A 17,450-nucleotide genomic window follows, 5' to 3' on the forward strand; every position below is an offset into this window, starting at 1 on the left:
AGTCTCAAATGACCAAAAAGCCAACAACTTATACTAAAAAATCAAATATTTCATTTTTTCTTTATTTTTTACACATCTTTTCGTAAAAAATTTAAAAATTATACTAAACATACTAATTTTTTTACATCATATTTGAATCAAAAAAATTATTAAAAAAAATACGTTTCCAAACGAAGTTTAAAAATAAAAATAAAAATCAGCCGATCCAAACCGACTTTTAGAATAAAACAAAATAAATTGAAAGGAAGGTTCCTTGCCCTAAATCAAACACAAACATATCCAGCAAGGTGAAGGCTTTCGTTGTGTTCAAGCTCTCCACCTATAATCGATTACTCTCTATGCCTCTCGTCTTTGACCGTAAGTTCTTACTCTTCCCCTCTTCTTCTTTTTCGCTTCTTGGGGTTTTTTTTTTTCTGTTTTTTTTTTTTTGTTCTTCCTTTAATCTTAAACCATACTGTGATTCACTGTTGACTCAAACATTAATGGGTTTCACTTGGAACACCCACTTCATTGTTTGATTTAATTTGGACTTTGGTGATTGAATGGGTTTGCATAGACAATTTAATTTATATAAACCCTCTTGCTAATGGAATGGAATGGGATGATTCTATTTGCAATAGTATTATGATGATGACCAAATCAAATGTAATATTGAATATGGTTTATTATGCGCCTAATGTTAACCTTATTAAATCTTAACGTAAGTTATCATATGAGCAAAATGGGAGAATCTATGACTAAATTAATTATTTAGTTATTATGTTGACGCACGTGATATAGTAATATAAATTAGAGATTTGACAGGATTATGATTTTATATTTTTTGCTACAATTAATTGGTAAATAAAGTAAAATGTTTTCCAAATATCCTACTTTGATGGGAAAGTGAAATCATTCTTGAATCAGAAAGCTGGTTGTCTGTCTACCTATTAAAAGGACCTTCAAACTATCCATCAAATGATTCTGAATTCGATGTATTGTAAAGAGGGTCAAGAAAGAGAAATATTTTCCCACTAACATTGATATTAGGTTTACGTTCAATCAATTATGGATCACTCGAAGGTTTCGCATAACTAATCCGGATATGTTACTTATTTTTCGTATTATATTATAATTTGTGAAAATCATGATAGTTTATGAAAGCTATTATGTGTATAACACCATAAAATATTTACAAACTCTTCATAGATAAGTCCATTAAAAGTAATATTTATTCTGAAGTCTTCATATTTAAGAATTCATTGAAAATAAAATATTACGATTCTGGTAATAAATGGAAAACAATTCACAAGTAACGGTCTATTTTGGGAAGTGGGTTAAAAGCCAGTTTTCAACTTTTAACCCACTTTCCTTCCTCACAAAAAAGTAAAAAAATAAAATTCAAAAAATAGTTTTCAAGTAACACAATTTCTTCTAAAGTCCTAGTTGACTAAACGGTACTGTTTAGACTTATAGAGCTCTCAACTTTGATAATTTGAATTATTTATTTTTAAAAATTATAATTGATAGATTATTTATTAAAAGAATTAGATTGATTTAGTAACTATATAAACACGTTATTTTATTACATTTATCTTTCAAAATATGAATGGTATAACTTTTAAATAATATTTATCGTTTATTTTTTTTTAAAAGGGTCTCGTTTTAGAATAAGTTATTTTAGTAACTTTTTGACTTTTTAACTTTTTATGAAAAAATGTGTAGAAAAATAGAAATAGTGATATGATAACTTATAGTGATTTTTTAAATTTTTTGTTAAAATAGTTACTCCCCAAACGAGACATAAATGTCATAAATTAACGTGTTTACGGTGATCAAATCGATCTGATTTTTTTTCATATATATACAGTATCATTTAAAAAATGAAAGATTCAAATTATCAAAATAAGACTTGTGATGATCTCACAGTCCAAAATATTATTATGGAAGGCAGAGAAGCGGCATCTCTTTCGTAATTTCTTTTCATTTCATCCAATTTGTATTTTTATTTATTTTTATTAATTAAAAAAAGCCATGTGAATGCTAAAAAAAAAAATCAATTATGAAAATTATTTATTTTTTGCAACATCCCTTTTTTAGCTTAAGTATCAAAGCCTTCTTTTGGGATATAGATTGACTTTTTGACTTTTTAGCTTTTAACTAAGTTTAGGAAGACTAAATAAGTGCACTTTTTGACTTTTTATGAAATATGGGTTAGATTTTGATTGGGTTTGAAGTGATGTGTTAGATAGGTGATGTGACTTAAATAAGATGATGTGACTTAAATAGGATAGTGACTTTTTGACTTTTTAGATTTTTTTTGAGGATGCCAAACTTGGACTAAAAAGTCTCTTTTGGGATGAATTTTTTTACTTTTTTGATTTTTATGAGAGAAAAAATGAAATGATTATAGTTTGACTATGATATTTTGTCTTATTAAACTAAAAAACTTATTTTGTCTTTTTTGTAACTAAAATAATCCCAATCCAACCCAAATCTTCATGCTAAAAGAATCCAAAAAGTGGCCTTGTTTGGGAAGTAGTAATTTTAGCTTAAAAGTCAAAAAGTTATTAAAAAAATCAAAAAGCCTATAACCTATACTAAAAAGTCAAAAATTCATTTTTCTCTTTATTTTTTGCATATCTTTTTGTAAAAAATCAAAAATTCATTCCAAACATACAATTTTTTTTTTTTTGAAAAATGCTATAAGATCTAAACTTTATTCCAAATAAATGACTAAGGAGTTGTTTGGGAAGTGTTAAATTAGTATATTTTTTGATTTTTTTTGAAAAAATGTGAAATATGGGTTGAGTTTGAAGTGACGTTGTAAAGAGGTGATGCGACTCAAATAAAAAAGGATGTGACTCAAATAAGATGATATGTTAAAATAACATGTGCTATTTTAGCACATGCCAAACAACTACTAAATGTTTCACATGATGTAGGATCGACAAAATTGCGGACCCCATAGATATTTGGTTATTTATTTGATAAAATTTTTTGTATCCCCAACATTACTCATTTTTTTTTACCTCATATTTTAGTCAAAAAGTTAGGCCAAGTTTGGGAACTTGTAAAAAAGTCAAAAAGGTACTCAAAAAGTTAAAAAGTTAACACTATTCACCAAAAGTCAACAATTACGGCTGCACAACTCCCAATTCGAATTTTTCCCTACAAATCAATTTTTACAATTTTTTATTACACATTTTTCTATAAAAAGTCAAAAAGTTAACCCAAACATCCATATTTTCAACCTCAATTTTTTAGTTCAAAAAGACAAAAAACGTACTTATTTAGGACACCTCAAACATCCCTTTAGTACTAAAATAGTCCCAAACAACCAAAAAGTCAAAACCTATACTAAAAAATTAAGGCTTTGTTTGGTTTGTTTTCCAGAAAAAATTTTGGGAAAAATTCTTTACAAATAAATTTTCAAGAGTAATCAAACTAAACAAGTTTTTTCAAAAAAAATTCAAAATTTTGTTTGGTTACCAACTTTCCAAAATCACTCTCTCTCTCATACACATCAAATCAATCACTTTTTTTTAAAACTCTTTCCTCAAAACAATTTTTCAATACCATTTCTAAAAAAATGCAAACCAAACAAGTTTTCGTACTTTTTATCTCAAAAAATTACTCTACAAACACAAATCAAACACACTCTAAATATTTCATTTTCTCTTTATTTTTTACACATTTTTTTTCGTAAAAAATTAAAAATTCATTCCAAATATAATAATTTTTTATATCATAATTTAATCAAAAAAATTCAAAAAAAAAAAATCTAAAAAAACATGTTGCCAAATGAATTTTAAAAAAAATAAAAATCAGCCGATCCAAACCGACTTTTAGAATAAAACAAAATAAATTGAAAGGAAGGTTCCTTGCCCTAAAATCAAACACAAACATATCCAGCAAGGTGAAGGCTTTCGTCGTGTTCAAGATCTCCACCTATAATCTATTGCTCTCTATGCCCCTCGTCTTTGACTGTAAGCTCTTACTCTTCCCCTCTTCTTCTTTTACACTTCTCGGTTTCTTTCCTTTTTTTTTTTTTTTTGTTGGTTCTTCCTTTAATCTTAAACCATACTGTGATTCACTCTTGACTCAAACATTAATGGGTTTCACTTGGAACACCCACTTCATTGTTTGATTTAATTTGGACTTTGGTGATTGAATGGGTTTGCATAGACAATTTAATTTATATAAACCCTCTTGCTAATGGAATGGAATGGGATGTTTATGATGATTCTATTTGCAATGTATTTTTCATCATTGAATTGAACCAAGCACTATCTTTGAGACATTGAACTTGATTGCTTAGTGAATTAGGTTTAAATGGCTGCTGAATTAGAAAGTTCTATTAGTTGGGATGGTTTTAGTCATTGTTTTCTCCTTGGTTTGGATTATCTGCAACAGCATTGGATAACTTGATGTGTACGGGCAGTCCCAGTACACGAGGCTCCTGCTACCAGAGGCAGAGGCAGAACCAGGTTTGGGATATAAGATTTAGGTTTGTGAAAAAAATCAGTTATCAATATTTCATAAATATTCCAATATCATACATACCACTACGATAAAATTATCTTAATAATTAAATCTAGAGAACTCTCAACCAATATGAAATGAAAAATACCAATAAAATACACATAACAAAAAGGAAATGATTTCTTTGAAGAAATGAGGAACTAATCTATGTTTCTATTCTAATGGATGGTATGTCGAGTTTGTCAGAAAAATAATAAGAAAAATTTAAGGAACATGAATAATTTTAGAGCGGAAAAATTGAAAGCATTTTCAAAACTTTAGACTAAAAGGTAATTTTTAAAAGTTGAGGAGGGGCCTTTCCTGGTCCTATAATGGCTTCGTCATTGCCTTCCACTGCATGGTCTAGTGAGGGTCAGAGGTACGCAGGCTTACCCCGCACGTAGAGAGACTGTTTTTGTGGTTTGAACCTACAATGCCCAAGTCACAATGTGTAATGATACATTGTTGACTGTAGCTGGGTATGCAAACAAAAGTAAATTTTAAGTCCTAGAGAACTCATCTCAAGCATCGGGCAATACCTTGTTTCATAGTGATTATACATATGGGTAATACTAATGTGTAAATGTGCCTGTCAATACATAACTGATATACATAGCATGATAGAACAGCATGTAGATTTACCATGAGTCATTTATTTCCGATGTTAATTACATTTGCAACTCTTGATGGACCAAGTTTGTCATGTGCTCATATGCTCAGGATTTTTGGGGATGTTGTTTAGAACACTCCGGAGTTTGAAGAGTGGAGATAATGGGGGTTTCTTGTGGTTAGCAAGAAGATTTGTCTCAGTTTCAAGTATAGCTGCTATAGATATGGCTGCAAAAGATGGGGAACTCAAGGTCTTTATAGTTGCAGGAGAGGTTTCTGGGGACACTATTGGTTCTCGTCTCATGGTTTCTTTGAAAAAGCTCTCTCCTTTTCCCGTCCATTTTGCTGGTGTTGGCGGGTTAGCTCTATCTCTCTTTTCTGGCTATCATGTGAGATTAAATAAGATCATAATATATTTATGTTTAACAATTATTTTGCCGGTGTGCCTGTTTTGTCAACTGTTGTTATGAACTGCTTACTGGATGGATGTTTTGTTTGTTTTCCCATTATTTTGGTATTCTAATTGCCAGTTTCTAACTCTATCTCTGTCTCTGTCTCTCTATTGAATGATTGGCTAAGTAAGTGGTCGAGATCTTAAATTTTAATTAATTTTTTTTTTTGGGTCTCTGTTTTCTCAGCAACCAAATATGTGACACTAATATTTACAAGAATGTGAGTACTTGTTATGTAACATTTTTGTTCTCTCTAAGCATTGAACTATAACATGAGATACTTCTTTTTCTTTTTTCCTTTTTCAAAGATATTTAATTTTTTGGATTAATTGTGGATTTTCTATCTGTAATATTATTTTGCTGCCTTTGTTCAGGTCCATGATGTCCAAGCAAGGATTGAAATCTCTGTTCCCTATGGAGGACATTGCAGTAATGGGGATCTGGGAGTTATTGCCACATCTGAATAAGTTCAGAGTGAGTACTGAGCAAGAGTAATATTATATAATTTATATTCACTTCTGCACATACAAATTAATGTGATATTCTTCCTTCCAGGTTTTTGTGTTGTAGTTAAGAACTCATAGTTTGGTTAAATAGGAAGCACCAATGCACGTCTGATTTTGACCTGACTCTTGCATTGAACTTTGGAATGAAAGGTTAAGTTGAAGGAAACAACAGAGGCTGCACTTCTGTTCCAGCCTCACGTTGTTGTAACTGTGGACTCCAAGGGGTTCTCGTTCCGTCTCCTAAAGCAGCTACGCGGTAATTTCAAAACACTGCCTTCTGAGTTTAATGCTAGCATTTTGCTTGTGTAAACAAAAGCATGGTGTAGGAAAATGGGGATACACTTTTTGCAGCAAAATATGGTCAGCAAGGATTGGTTAGCCCTTCATACTTCCACTATGTAGCACCATCATTTTGGGCATGGAAAGGGGGTGAAGCAAGGCTCAAAGGACTCTCTGAGTTTGTGGACCATATCTTATGTATACTTCCATTTGAGGGAGAAGTTTGCAGATTGAATGGATTGGCTGCAACCTTTGTGGGCCACCCCATACTTGAAGATGTTTTCAAGTTAAATTTGGTACAACTACATGTTCCAATGATAAGATTATTTTTGTTCTATCCATTCAATTTCTTTGTTAAGAAAAATAATCATGTTATCTATAAAGTTTGGATTTTAATGTCCTATCATTTCCATTCACCTGTGTAGTAATTTAATTACTTACATTCTGAGGGATTTCATATTCAGGGAAAGGGTAACATAGAAAATGGATGGAAGGTGCAAAGACACAGTGAAGAATTTCAAAGTCAATTTGGAATACCTTCAGGTAATGTAATTCTAATAATATAGTTATCACAGCTCTTGCTTGCAAAAGAACAACTTTCTGTTTTTTTTTTTTCTTTTTTTCTGAAGGGTGGGCAACGTTACAATTGGAGATTCTTCACTACTTGTTGTATTGGTATTTCTTGTAGCAAGGTTGTGCAAAAGAACTTATTGGATATGAACTTCAGAATTTTAGTAGCCATAAAAGTATATTCTCAATCCACAATGTACATTCACCTTAACAGTGTCTGAGTGGTATTTTGCAATTTACTTGGCCTCCATTTTACCCACTGAGGATTTTTTCCCTCCTTAACGGTGTCCGTGTATATATATATGTATATGCAAATTACATGGCCTCCAACTGTGGAATTTTTTCCTTTCATGTAGTCTCTCCATTTTCAACTGGCTAGAATTTTTTTATTTTTCTTATTTTATGGAATGTCTCATGGTTTAAAAATTCAGTAATATTCACTTAATTTTCTATCTAATCCTAATTTCACCTTCTTGATTCATGGATATTACCTCTGAAAGGAGCCACAATCATTACTTTGCTTCCTGGAAGCAGATTACAAGAGGTAACCCGCATGCTTCCGATCTTCTCGAACACTATGAAGCTATTAAAAAATTACTTCTCAGAGTTGGTTACTGTGATCCATGTGGCACCTAATAAGCATGTGGAAGACTATATCAGCAGAGTTATTCATAAGTGGCCTGTACCTGTCATTCTGATTCCAGGAGGATCACCACAGATGAAATATGATGCATATGGTGTAAGACCTCACAATCTCCTTTCTCCAATGTCCAATGCCATTGACAGATTAGACTTTGACAATTATTATTCTGAATTAAATCTGATACAGGCGAGCAGGGTTGCGTTGTGTACTTCCGGGACAGCAGCTGTGGAGTTGCAACTTGCACAGCTGCCATGTATTGTTGCCTATCGAGCCCATTTCCTAACTGAATGGTTGATATGTTACAAAGCAAAAGTACCATACATTTCCCTCCCCAATATTCTTTTGGATTCATCCATAATTCCTGAAGCACTCTTTCAAGCATGCACTCCTACAAAACTGGCATCATTGCTCATGTAAGATCTTCTGGCAATACTTACACGTGGATTATTTTCTTTATTTAGTTTTGAATTTGAGTAACTACAAAAGTGCAACGCTTTGAACACAAAAACATGTGAGATTGAAATATGATTATTATTTTTATTACCAATAACTACATATAATGTAATCCAATAATCAAAGATGGTAGATATGCATATTATATCCCAAATGTTAAACCATTGTGCATGTGCATCTTTTTTGTGCTTTTGTTTCAAAAAAATTGAAATTACTGGTTTTGTTTTAATTTTTTGAAGCTGTTTTTGAAGTATTGCTCCAAAACAAAAAAACACACACCCAAAAAAAAAGAAAAAGAAAACAAGCATATGTTTTTTCGCTTGTTACCAAAACAAGTTAAAATAGTGGATGAACAGTAAATAGGAAGCCCATTCCCATCTCGGGCTATATTGGCAAAAGAACAAGAACCTCTTCCTGTTTTTGAAAAACAAGAAACATGCAAATACTCATGTAATGCGATTCACTTTCATTCTTCTTTTGAGTAACTCAATTGTTACTGATATTGCAGGGAATTGATACAGAGTGACGCCCTGCGAGCAGAACAGGTCTTTGCTGCTGAAAAGGTCATTGAATTACTACGACCTTCAGAAAGGACCATTGGCAATTCAACACTGCAGGAATTCAAACCCATGTTGCCTGATTACACCCCAAGTATGATTGCAGCATTTACTGTACTATACTCTGTAAAGAGATAATGACGATTTTTTAAAAAATGTAAGCTATATTTAAATTCTAATGTCCTTGTGATACCCAATTATATTTTGATGATAATTACGTTCTATGTGAATGGAGAAGAGGAGGGAAAAGTGAATTGAAGAAGTTAATTGTCTTTTTTTTCTTCCCTTCTTTTGCTTTCTCTACAAATTTAAATCCAGAAATTGCAGAAAGGCTACAACTTGAAACAGTCAGTCTTAGGTGAATTAGCCAGAGAATCAAGGATGATTGAGAAACTAATTTTGTGCCAATCGTGTACCTTTGAATTGCAGTTTGCTCAAGGAAAAGTAGTTGCTTGCCCTTTGCCTAGCTTAAAGTTGTGCTTCTCAGTATGGTTCCTCTGGGCCTACTTCTATGATTCAAAATGTTTATCTTGTAGTATTGCTTGTCATTAGGGTCAACTCAAGGCCTACTTCTATGATTTAAAAGGTTCATTTTGTAAGATCTATTAACAAGATCTTTTTTTTTTTTTTTTTTGATGGGGAAACTGATTTGCATTAAAATTACAAGGCCAAAGCCTTACACAAACCAACAGGGGGATTACAAACCCAACTGGGTGGAAGAACACTGCTAAGAATGGCCCTCGCTACCCAATTGGCAGCTCTGTTAGCCTCACGGGGAGTCCAAAAAAAAGAAAAACTACATTGAATTGCCAAGCTTCGGGTATCTTCAATGATGGGAGCACATTCCTACGGGGGGACCACCTCGGAGAGACACACAGATATCACAGATTGGTTATCTCCAGCAATTTCCACCTGTGAAAGATTGAGAGACCTTGCCATGAGGCATGCCCATCGAATCACCAGAGCTTCACCCTGCATTACTGACTTAACTTCCTCAAAACGAGCATCCGTCCACCAGCAGGCCACTGCTATCCCGAAAAACCACAGCTATGGATGCATTAGCAGCTCCAGGCTTCATAGCCACATTGCAATTAGCTTTCAATCTGCCATACTGAGGGGGAATCCACACCGTCACCATAGATCTCAAAGAATTCCGTGGAGTGGGAGTAGGTTGGGTAGAGGACAACACAACTGCAAACTCACTAAAATCTTTATCAGCTTTAAAAATAACCGAGCGGGGTCGGGGGGCTGATGGGTGAAAACCATGGCATTCCGACTTTTCCAAATGTGCCAAGCTAGCCAAATCATCCTACAGAAAATTTCCCTTCTAACATTCTTGTCCTGGATCTTGTGAAACAGATCACAGGTCCACTGTTGGGTTGATGCAATTGGGCTAGATTTGCGAGAGATGTGTAAAGAGCTTCCAAACCACACAGCCCTTGTCCAGTCACACCCACAAAGCATATGCTCCACTGTTTCAGACCCCTTACAGCAGAGGAGACAGATGTCATCTTTGGCATGTCGACGCTGATGAAGGGTTGATTTAGATGCCAAAAAATTGTTACATTCCTGCCACCAGAAGTGTTTAAGCTTAGGAGGGAGTGGGAGAGTCCACAGGAATTTCCAAACTAGAGTTGGAATTTGAAAGGAGGAGGATGGTCTGTCCTCACTTTGACGCAGATGATGTGTAGCCTCCACATGGTAGCCAGACTTAACTGAGTAGTTTTCTTTAGGGTCGGAATGCCAGATTAAACGATCCTCTTGATCTTCAACCGCAATGGGGATCGAACAAATCTGATTAAACTCCTCCGGAGAGACCATACGGTGCAGCACAGCTTTCCTCCAACATTTGGAATTAGGATTAATAACATCGCTAATAGTGACTAAATGGCAATCTGTGGGTCTCCGAGAGTGAACCTTGAAATCTTTAGACGTATCTACCCATTTGTTTTCCCAGAAATTTATGGATTTCCCGCTATAGACCTGCCACCGAGTTCCTCGGTTGAACACCTCACGACCCTCCAAAATGCTGGTCCAAGCCTATGATGCCCGAGGTCCTTTCCTAGCACTCCAAAAATTTGAGTTGGGGTAGTACCTGCCTTTAAGAATTTGAGCACAAAAGGATTGAGGATTTTTGCATAGCCGCCAACCTTGACGGGCTAGTAAGGCTTTGTTAAAAGATCGGAAATCCCAAAATCCCATGCCACCATGTAGTTTGGACATAGTCAGCTTCTCCCACGAGGCCCAATGAATTCCTTTGCTCGCCGGATCTCCCTTCCACCAGAAGTTGCTCAATAGTGCATTTAATTTATCACATAAGTTCTTTGGAAAAAGAAAACAGGCCATTGCATAGGATGGAATAGCTTGGGCAATTGATTTGAGAAGAATTTCCCGTCCTGCATGAGATAGCAATTTATGTTTCCAACCTTGAAGTTTGTCACGCACTTTCTCAACAATAAAATTATAGGTCTCGCGTTTGGACCTCCCCCACTGAGTTGGCAAACCCAAGTATCTAGAACCACGCACGCCCATAAACCCCTAAAACTCTGAGGATTTCATCATAGTGACCCGCATCTGCTTTGTGAAACAGGAGAACATCATCGGCAAATAATAGATGAGAGAGCACTGGACATCCTCTGCTGAGCTTGATGCCTGAGAAAATTTTGTTCTCCACGCTCTTGTGGAGGAGCTTAGATAAAACTTCTGCCACCAGGAGGAAAAGGTAAGGAGGGAGATGATCTCCTTGCCGTATGCCCCGAGTGGGAGTAAAAGTTGTTCGCACAGCTCCATTTACGACCACTGCAAAGGAAACCGTTGAGACACATTGCATAACCCAGTTAATCCAAATCTCATGAAAGCCCATCCGTTGCAAAACCGCTTCTAGGAAATCCCATTGGACCCGATCGTAGGCTTTGTTGAAATCAAGCTTGGCGGCCATGTCCGCATGAGTATCCCTTTTGCGTAACTTAAGATAATGAAAGGCTTTATGGGCCACCAAAATGTTGTCATGGATCATTCTCCCGGGAACAAAAGCCGATTGGTTTGGAGATATAATCGCCCCCAAAACTTTTTTCAAGCGAGTGGCCAGAATTTTGGTGATGATTTTGAGGGTGAAATTGCATAAACTAATAGGTCTAAACTGCGAAAGCATCTCAGGTGCGGGAACCTTCGGGATGAGGACCAAGTTAGTATGGTTTACCTCCGGCAATAAAACTCCAGTCGCAAAGAAACTCCGGACTGCCTTACACACATCCGCCCCAATCATATCCCAATATTGGTGATAAAATAAACCGGGGTACCCATCTGGTCCAAGAGCTTTAAGCGACCCTAATTGGTACACCGCAGATTTGATTTCACTGTCCACCGCTTCTATATATGGTTAACTGGGAGTTCATTTCTGCAGTGATCACGAAGTCCACCACACTTAGAGCTTCTGTCAGATCCCGATTCTCAGTAGTGGAAAACAAGGTATTAAAGTATTCGTGTATATGTGCATTAATGTGCTCATCCGATTCCAACCACTCCCCATTAGCATCTTTGAGGCGAATCAACTGGTTTCTCTGTCTTCGTTGGTGGAGTGTGACATGAAAGAAAGTCGTGTTCCGATCTCCGTATGACAACCAATTGACCCGTGACCGCTGGTGTATATACATTTCTTCTCGTAGCAAATATTCCTCCAAGAGGAATTGGAGGTCATGTTGAGCCTGACAGTTCTGAGGAGTGGGAGCAAGACGTTGGAGATGAGCCAATTTGCGCTTGCAATCTGCAATGTGCTTCTTGTTACTACCAAATTCGCTGCATCTCCAGGATAATAACTCATTGCTACATGAGTTCAAGTGATGGACTAACTGAATCATCGGGGCTCCTGGAGTTGGAGAGGTCCACGCCCTCTTGATGACTTCCCCGCACTGTGAACTAGATGCCCACATAGATTCAAATTTGAACAAACGAGGAACTTTTTTTGGCGGGACACAACATTTAACAACAAGTGGACAATGATCAGAACCAATAATGCTCTCATGGAAGACTTGGGCATGAGAAAATCTAACACGCCAAGCCACTGAGGCAAAGGCCTTGTCCAACCTTTCCCGAATATTAGCTTCGCCACCTTGATGATTTGTCCAGGTATAGGCACAACCTTTAAAACCAAGATCCATCAACTCGCACTCAAAGATCACAGCTTGAAAACCATCAATTTGAGATCTACTACATTCCGCGCCCCCCAGTTTTTCCCACATAGAGCCTATTTGATTAAAATCTCCCACACAAATCCAAGGGTAATTACTGTTCTTGGCTTGGTCGATCAAGAGTTTCCAAAATTCTCGGCGTTTCGATCTATTAGGAGGAGCATATATGAAAGAGATCACCCACGACTGATCGGGATGGACATGATCAACAATACACCTCATGATATGCTTTGATTTAAATAGAACATCCAGGTTTACCTCATCCACCCACCACAGAGCGAGTCCACCAGAAGCTCCAATAGGGTTAACATAATTGCTATTCGAGAAATTAAGCCTTTTACGAATCCTCTCTAGCTTGGCAATTTTATTCTTTGTTTCAATCAGAAACACCACAGAGGGACGATGGGTTGAAAACAACCCTCGGAGGATCTGGGCTGTAAGAGGTCGCCCCAACCCCTGACAGTTCCAGCTGAGCATCAACATGGAGCTCGTGGCTGTTGAGGGTCAGCCACCAAAGCCCTAACCATATCATCTGAATTTTCGGTCGGTAAACTGCTAGGAACTTGAGACCAAAAAACTCCACCTTCCTGGCTCCAAGAGATAGGAATCTGTACCAGAGTTCCATCACTAGCCTTTCCTTCCAAACTGGCCACAGAACCAGCTCCCACACCTTGTTGTGAACTACGTCCAGAGGTTCTTCGCTTGGAGTATTTCCTTTCCCTATCTTCCCGATTGTCTTTTCCAGTCTTGGATGGACTCACTGCACGCTGCTCACGGTTAGTGCTATCTGGTGTTGGTTTGAGCCGCTTGAGTGGTTTCTCATCACATATATAAACATGGGCCTTTCTTTTGATGGTCAGGTCTTGAAAACTATTAGCCATATTCTTGACAAGAGTTTGATCCAGAAAAGAAAGTTTGGTAGGGCTAGAGGATGGGCTAATTTCCTCAATCCCAATATCAAGGATTGGCCCAATGCCACTCCACAACTATAAGATGGCCTACTGATAATACTGTTATCTATAGGCTCGGTGACAAAATACCTGGGTCCAAGCCCATCTGACGATCGGGCTAGAAGTGGAGCATCCTGACCTAGAGTAGCTTCCATAACAGCTTCTGTACCCTTCAAATTGCTGTCTGTTGCCCCCAGGTGAGGGGTGCATGTGACCACCTCCGCAACCTCAATAGTTGGGACAGACACTTCACTCGAGCCAAGATGTCTTCCGTCAGCTGACACCTCATCTTGCCGCAGAGACTTTTCCTGATTCTCATGGTCAGCCACAAGGGTGTCTGCCGTACGCGTGGTGTCCTTGTGGGCCAGCATACATGCAGCTACTCGCCTCTCCGTCTCTAGCCGATTGAGGACCAGATTTCGCACCCGTTCTTCCGCCTTGTCTACCCAATAGCGAACCTCCTTAATCGGTATATCCAGCCTAAGGGCTCTATTTGTTCGCAGTTCTGGTGCATACCCAGATTTCTCACCTTCCTCGCAGGAGACAAAGTTGCATGAAGACTTGTCGTGGCCTAACCGACCACAGTCATAACAAAAATCTGATAGTTTTTCATATTTGTAGGAGACCCATGTATCCTTTGCTTGTGACCCTTTCTACTGTAAAATAAACCCCAGCGGCAATGGCTTAGTCACATCTACTTCGACTCTGATGCGCAGGAAGCTCCTCTCTAACAGGAGACCATCATGCAGGGCTTCAACCCCAAGAAGGTTTCCAATTCTTCGCCCAATGATTTCCCCATTTTGTCTTGTCAATTTGGCCACCGGGATACCATGAGCTTGCACCCAGAAGGGGCTCCATCTGAACTCCATTTCTTCAACCGGCTTGCCAAGTGCTAGAGGTTGCAAGACCAAAAGAAAACCCATAACTGACCAAGGAGACTCCAGCAGGACTTTCCGTCGGTCATCCGCATCAGCAAATTGGAACAAGAAAACATTATCCGGCCATGGTGAAATTGTCATGTTGGCCCGCGGTTTCCATGCTCCCCTAATAATATTTGCCACAGCAGATCTATTGAGTGATTTGGGAGCCAAAACCTTCCCTACCAAACAGAGGTTCGAAACATCTACACTTTCATCAAATCCCTCTTGAAGTTCCACCGAATCCAATCCCTCCGAGGTGACCGTGAAAGTGTCCATGGAAATTCAAGGCGACAAAATCAGAAAGAGAACTAGAAGGGAAAAACGCGAAAAAGAAATAGGGGAAAAGGATTTCAGAAGAAAACTGCACTAGGGCAGTGAAACTCTCATTTTAGAGAGAAGGGCTCTCATTCTAGGTATATAATTGGATCATGTCTTCAAAAAAATGATTTTTTTTAAAAGACAAATATAATTCAATTGTGTGACTATCGATATGCAATTAACCTGATTTATTTATTTGGATGCTCTTATTATGGGTCCAAGATAGATCTTACTTAAAAGCACAACAATCACTGTTATGCCCAACGATATGTAATTAACTTGATTTATTTATTAGGATGTTTTTATTGCGGATCCAAGATAGATCCTACTTGCCAGGGGCAACAAAGAAACCCATCCCAATTTGTCTCCATATGTGTCTCAGCCACATGGAAGCCCTGTTTTCAAACATGAAAAAATAACCACCTTTCTAATTTTGGTTTTAGAGCTTGAGCAGCAATGTCCAACATGCAATTCAAAGGGACTCAAAAAGGGTCAATCTCAACCTCACGTTGTCAAAACTCTGTTTTTAGTATGTGACTGAGTTTATTCCGATATACCCAAAAAAAAGATAAAAAAAAAAAAAAAATAGTAGGTGGCTGAGCGAGGTTACCAGATCGGCCCACGGCTATACATGCCTTATAATAGTAACAACAAGGCCTATAAATTCTCATTTCTATCCCTTCATTACCCACACATAAATTTATCATCACAAGCAATTGAGAGCTCTCGCATTCTATTATTGTCTTGTCTGAAAGCAACATTCTTAGAAGATGGCCATGTCCAGAAGGATGATGATTCTGGTTTGCCTCGTGGCGCTCACCGTGTGCTCGCTTCTGATTGGATCGACAGAAGCGATGGACATGAGCTTCAGTGGCTCTGCTTCTTTTGGAAAGGACAACAATGATGAGAATGATTTTTCATGCAGCAGCAAGCATCCTGAACAATGCGTAGGACCACAAAAGCCTAGCGGTGGCAATGGAGATCAACCGGAGACGAAATTGGTTGATGACAATGATGACCTTGACGGAGAAGTAGAGAATAATTATGACGATCTCCATCAAGATTTGATTGTCATGGGTCATTAGCTGGTCGGTCTAGTAGATGAGATGCCTTTTTAGTGAACGACGTGATGTTCAAGCTCACCAGCCATGCAACTTTTCCTTATTTCTTATTATTATTATTTTTTTTTTTTTTGAATTTTTTTTGGGTTGTTTACAAATCTATCTTTAGAAAGGATGAAGGCATTCTAGGCATATTTGCCCATCTAGTGGAATTGCACGATAATAAAGATCAGTTGTCCAAATTTTTTGTGCATTGAAACAATTTTTTTAATAATAATAATCAGTATGTTTTATTTGAGTTTTTTGAAAATTAAATTTTTTTATTTTTTATATATATATTTTTTGTTTTTAGTGAATATTTTTAAAATTTTAAGCATTTTTTTTATTTTTTAAATGCATCTTACTTAAATGTATCTAAAAAATAAGATATTTGTGAAAAAATATTTTAAAAAATTAATAAATACAAAAAAATATGAAAAAATATATTGAATTTTTGATTTTTTTTTTTTGTATTTTTGGTATTTAGTAAATTTTTTAAAAAAAATTTTCAAAAAAGTACTTTTTAAGTGTATTTATGTTAGGTGTGCCTAAAAATTAAAAAAATTACTTAAAACATTAAAAAAAATTAATAAAAAAACACGAAAAATAAGAAAATAAAATTTTCTGAAAATTATTTTTAAAAAATCTAAATCAAGCCAAGTGAATAATATTTATTATTATTATTTTTTGGGCTCTAATGGTAAGAATTACAACCCACATCTAATTTGGATGTTTCCACTAGGATGCCAGGATCCAACTGGGAAACCTGAGTATGTAATCAAATATTTTCAAAAATTATTTATGTTGCGAAAAAGTGAAAATCATAAGAAACTGATGAGTCTTTTTTTTTTTTTTTTTTTTAATTTTTGTTGCCATACCAGTTTGTAGTCTTCTTTAAAGGAGAAAAAAAGTAGCATTTAAGCTGTTTAGACTTGGATGGGAGTGTAAATCTGGTTCGGCCAATCCGGGCTCGGACTGGCCCATGTCAGGTCTCACGAGCTCTCTCCAAAATTCTAGCCGAGTCGGCCCACCGGCAAAAAAATTAGGCCCAAGTCTAAGCCTAGGAGTATTTGGGCCTTGGGCTAGGCCTCGGGCGGGCCGGTGACAATCTTAGGCCAAGCTTGGGTGGGCTTGACATATTTTTTTTGTTTTTTTAATTTTTTTTATCAAAATTTTATTATTTTTCATTAAAAAATATATTGGGCCTCGGGCTGGACCTTGAGTAGGCCTTAAGTTAGCTGATAGGCTGGGCCAGGAGACTGGGCTTCAAAATGATGGCTCAGGCCTAAGCCTAGGCCCAAATAGACCTAAATGGGCCGAGCCCACCCCGAACCGCGAGCAGACTTCGAGCCGCCCATGGGCCGCAAGTAATTTTTACACTCCTAGACTTGGACTGATGTAAT

General features: G+C 36.8%; 3 protein-coding genes across 7 annotated transcripts; 1 reads left to right on the forward strand and 2 right to left on the reverse strand.

Moving 5' to 3' along the window:
* The first annotated feature begins 262 nt into the window (after window positions 1-262).
* Window positions 263-8,834, forward strand: LPXB (lipid-A-disaccharide synthase B). 5 transcript variants are annotated; one of them, XM_082883988.1, is made up of 11 exons: window positions 3,874-3,968; window positions 4,396-4,489; window positions 5,224-5,470; window positions 5,751-5,784; window positions 5,939-6,038; window positions 6,221-6,326; window positions 6,422-6,645; window positions 6,814-6,892; window positions 7,420-7,658; window positions 7,749-7,975; window positions 8,524-8,834. In XM_082883988.1, coding segments are annotated over exons 4-11 (1,164 nt in total). In that variant the 5' UTR covers window positions 3,874-3,968; window positions 4,396-4,489; window positions 5,224-5,470; window positions 5,751-5,782; the 3' UTR covers window positions 8,711-8,834. The 5 variants fall into 5 exon arrangements, with proteins under 5 accessions (XP_082740110.1, XP_082740114.1, XP_082740112.1 ...); XM_082883984.1 differs by lacking the exons at window positions 4,396-4,489; window positions 5,751-5,784 and adding an exon at window positions 263-281 and having other exon boundaries at window positions 3,878-3,968; XM_082883986.1 differs by lacking the exon at window positions 5,751-5,784.
* A 732-nt stretch (window positions 8,835-9,566) lies between these two features.
* On the reverse strand, window positions 9,567-11,510 carry LOC145798230 (uncharacterized). The gene is made up of 4 exons (XM_082885735.1): window positions 11,099-11,510; window positions 10,723-10,968; window positions 9,886-10,509; window positions 9,567-9,763 (listed from the first exon to the last, which is right to left on the reverse strand). Exons 1-4 carry the CDS (start codon window positions 11,508-11,510, stop codon window positions 9,567-9,569), a joined length of 1,479 nt encoding a protein of 492 aa, XP_082741861.1.
* Window positions 11,511-11,925: 415 nt separating this feature from the next.
* On the reverse strand, window positions 11,926-13,236 carry LOC145798231 (uncharacterized). The gene has a single exon (XM_082885736.1). The coding sequence runs from the start codon at window positions 13,234-13,236 to the stop codon at window positions 11,926-11,928; it is 1,311 nt and encodes a 436-aa protein (XP_082741862.1).
* Between the last annotated feature and the right edge of the window lie 4,214 nt (window positions 13,237-17,450).

Source organism: Camellia sinensis, chromosome 8 (genome assembly GCF_055761805.1).
Source record: "Camellia sinensis isolate YWXY chromosome 8, ASM5576180v1, whole genome shotgun sequence".
NCBI classification, from domain to species: Eukaryota; Viridiplantae; Streptophyta; class Magnoliopsida; order Ericales; family Theaceae; genus Camellia; species Camellia sinensis.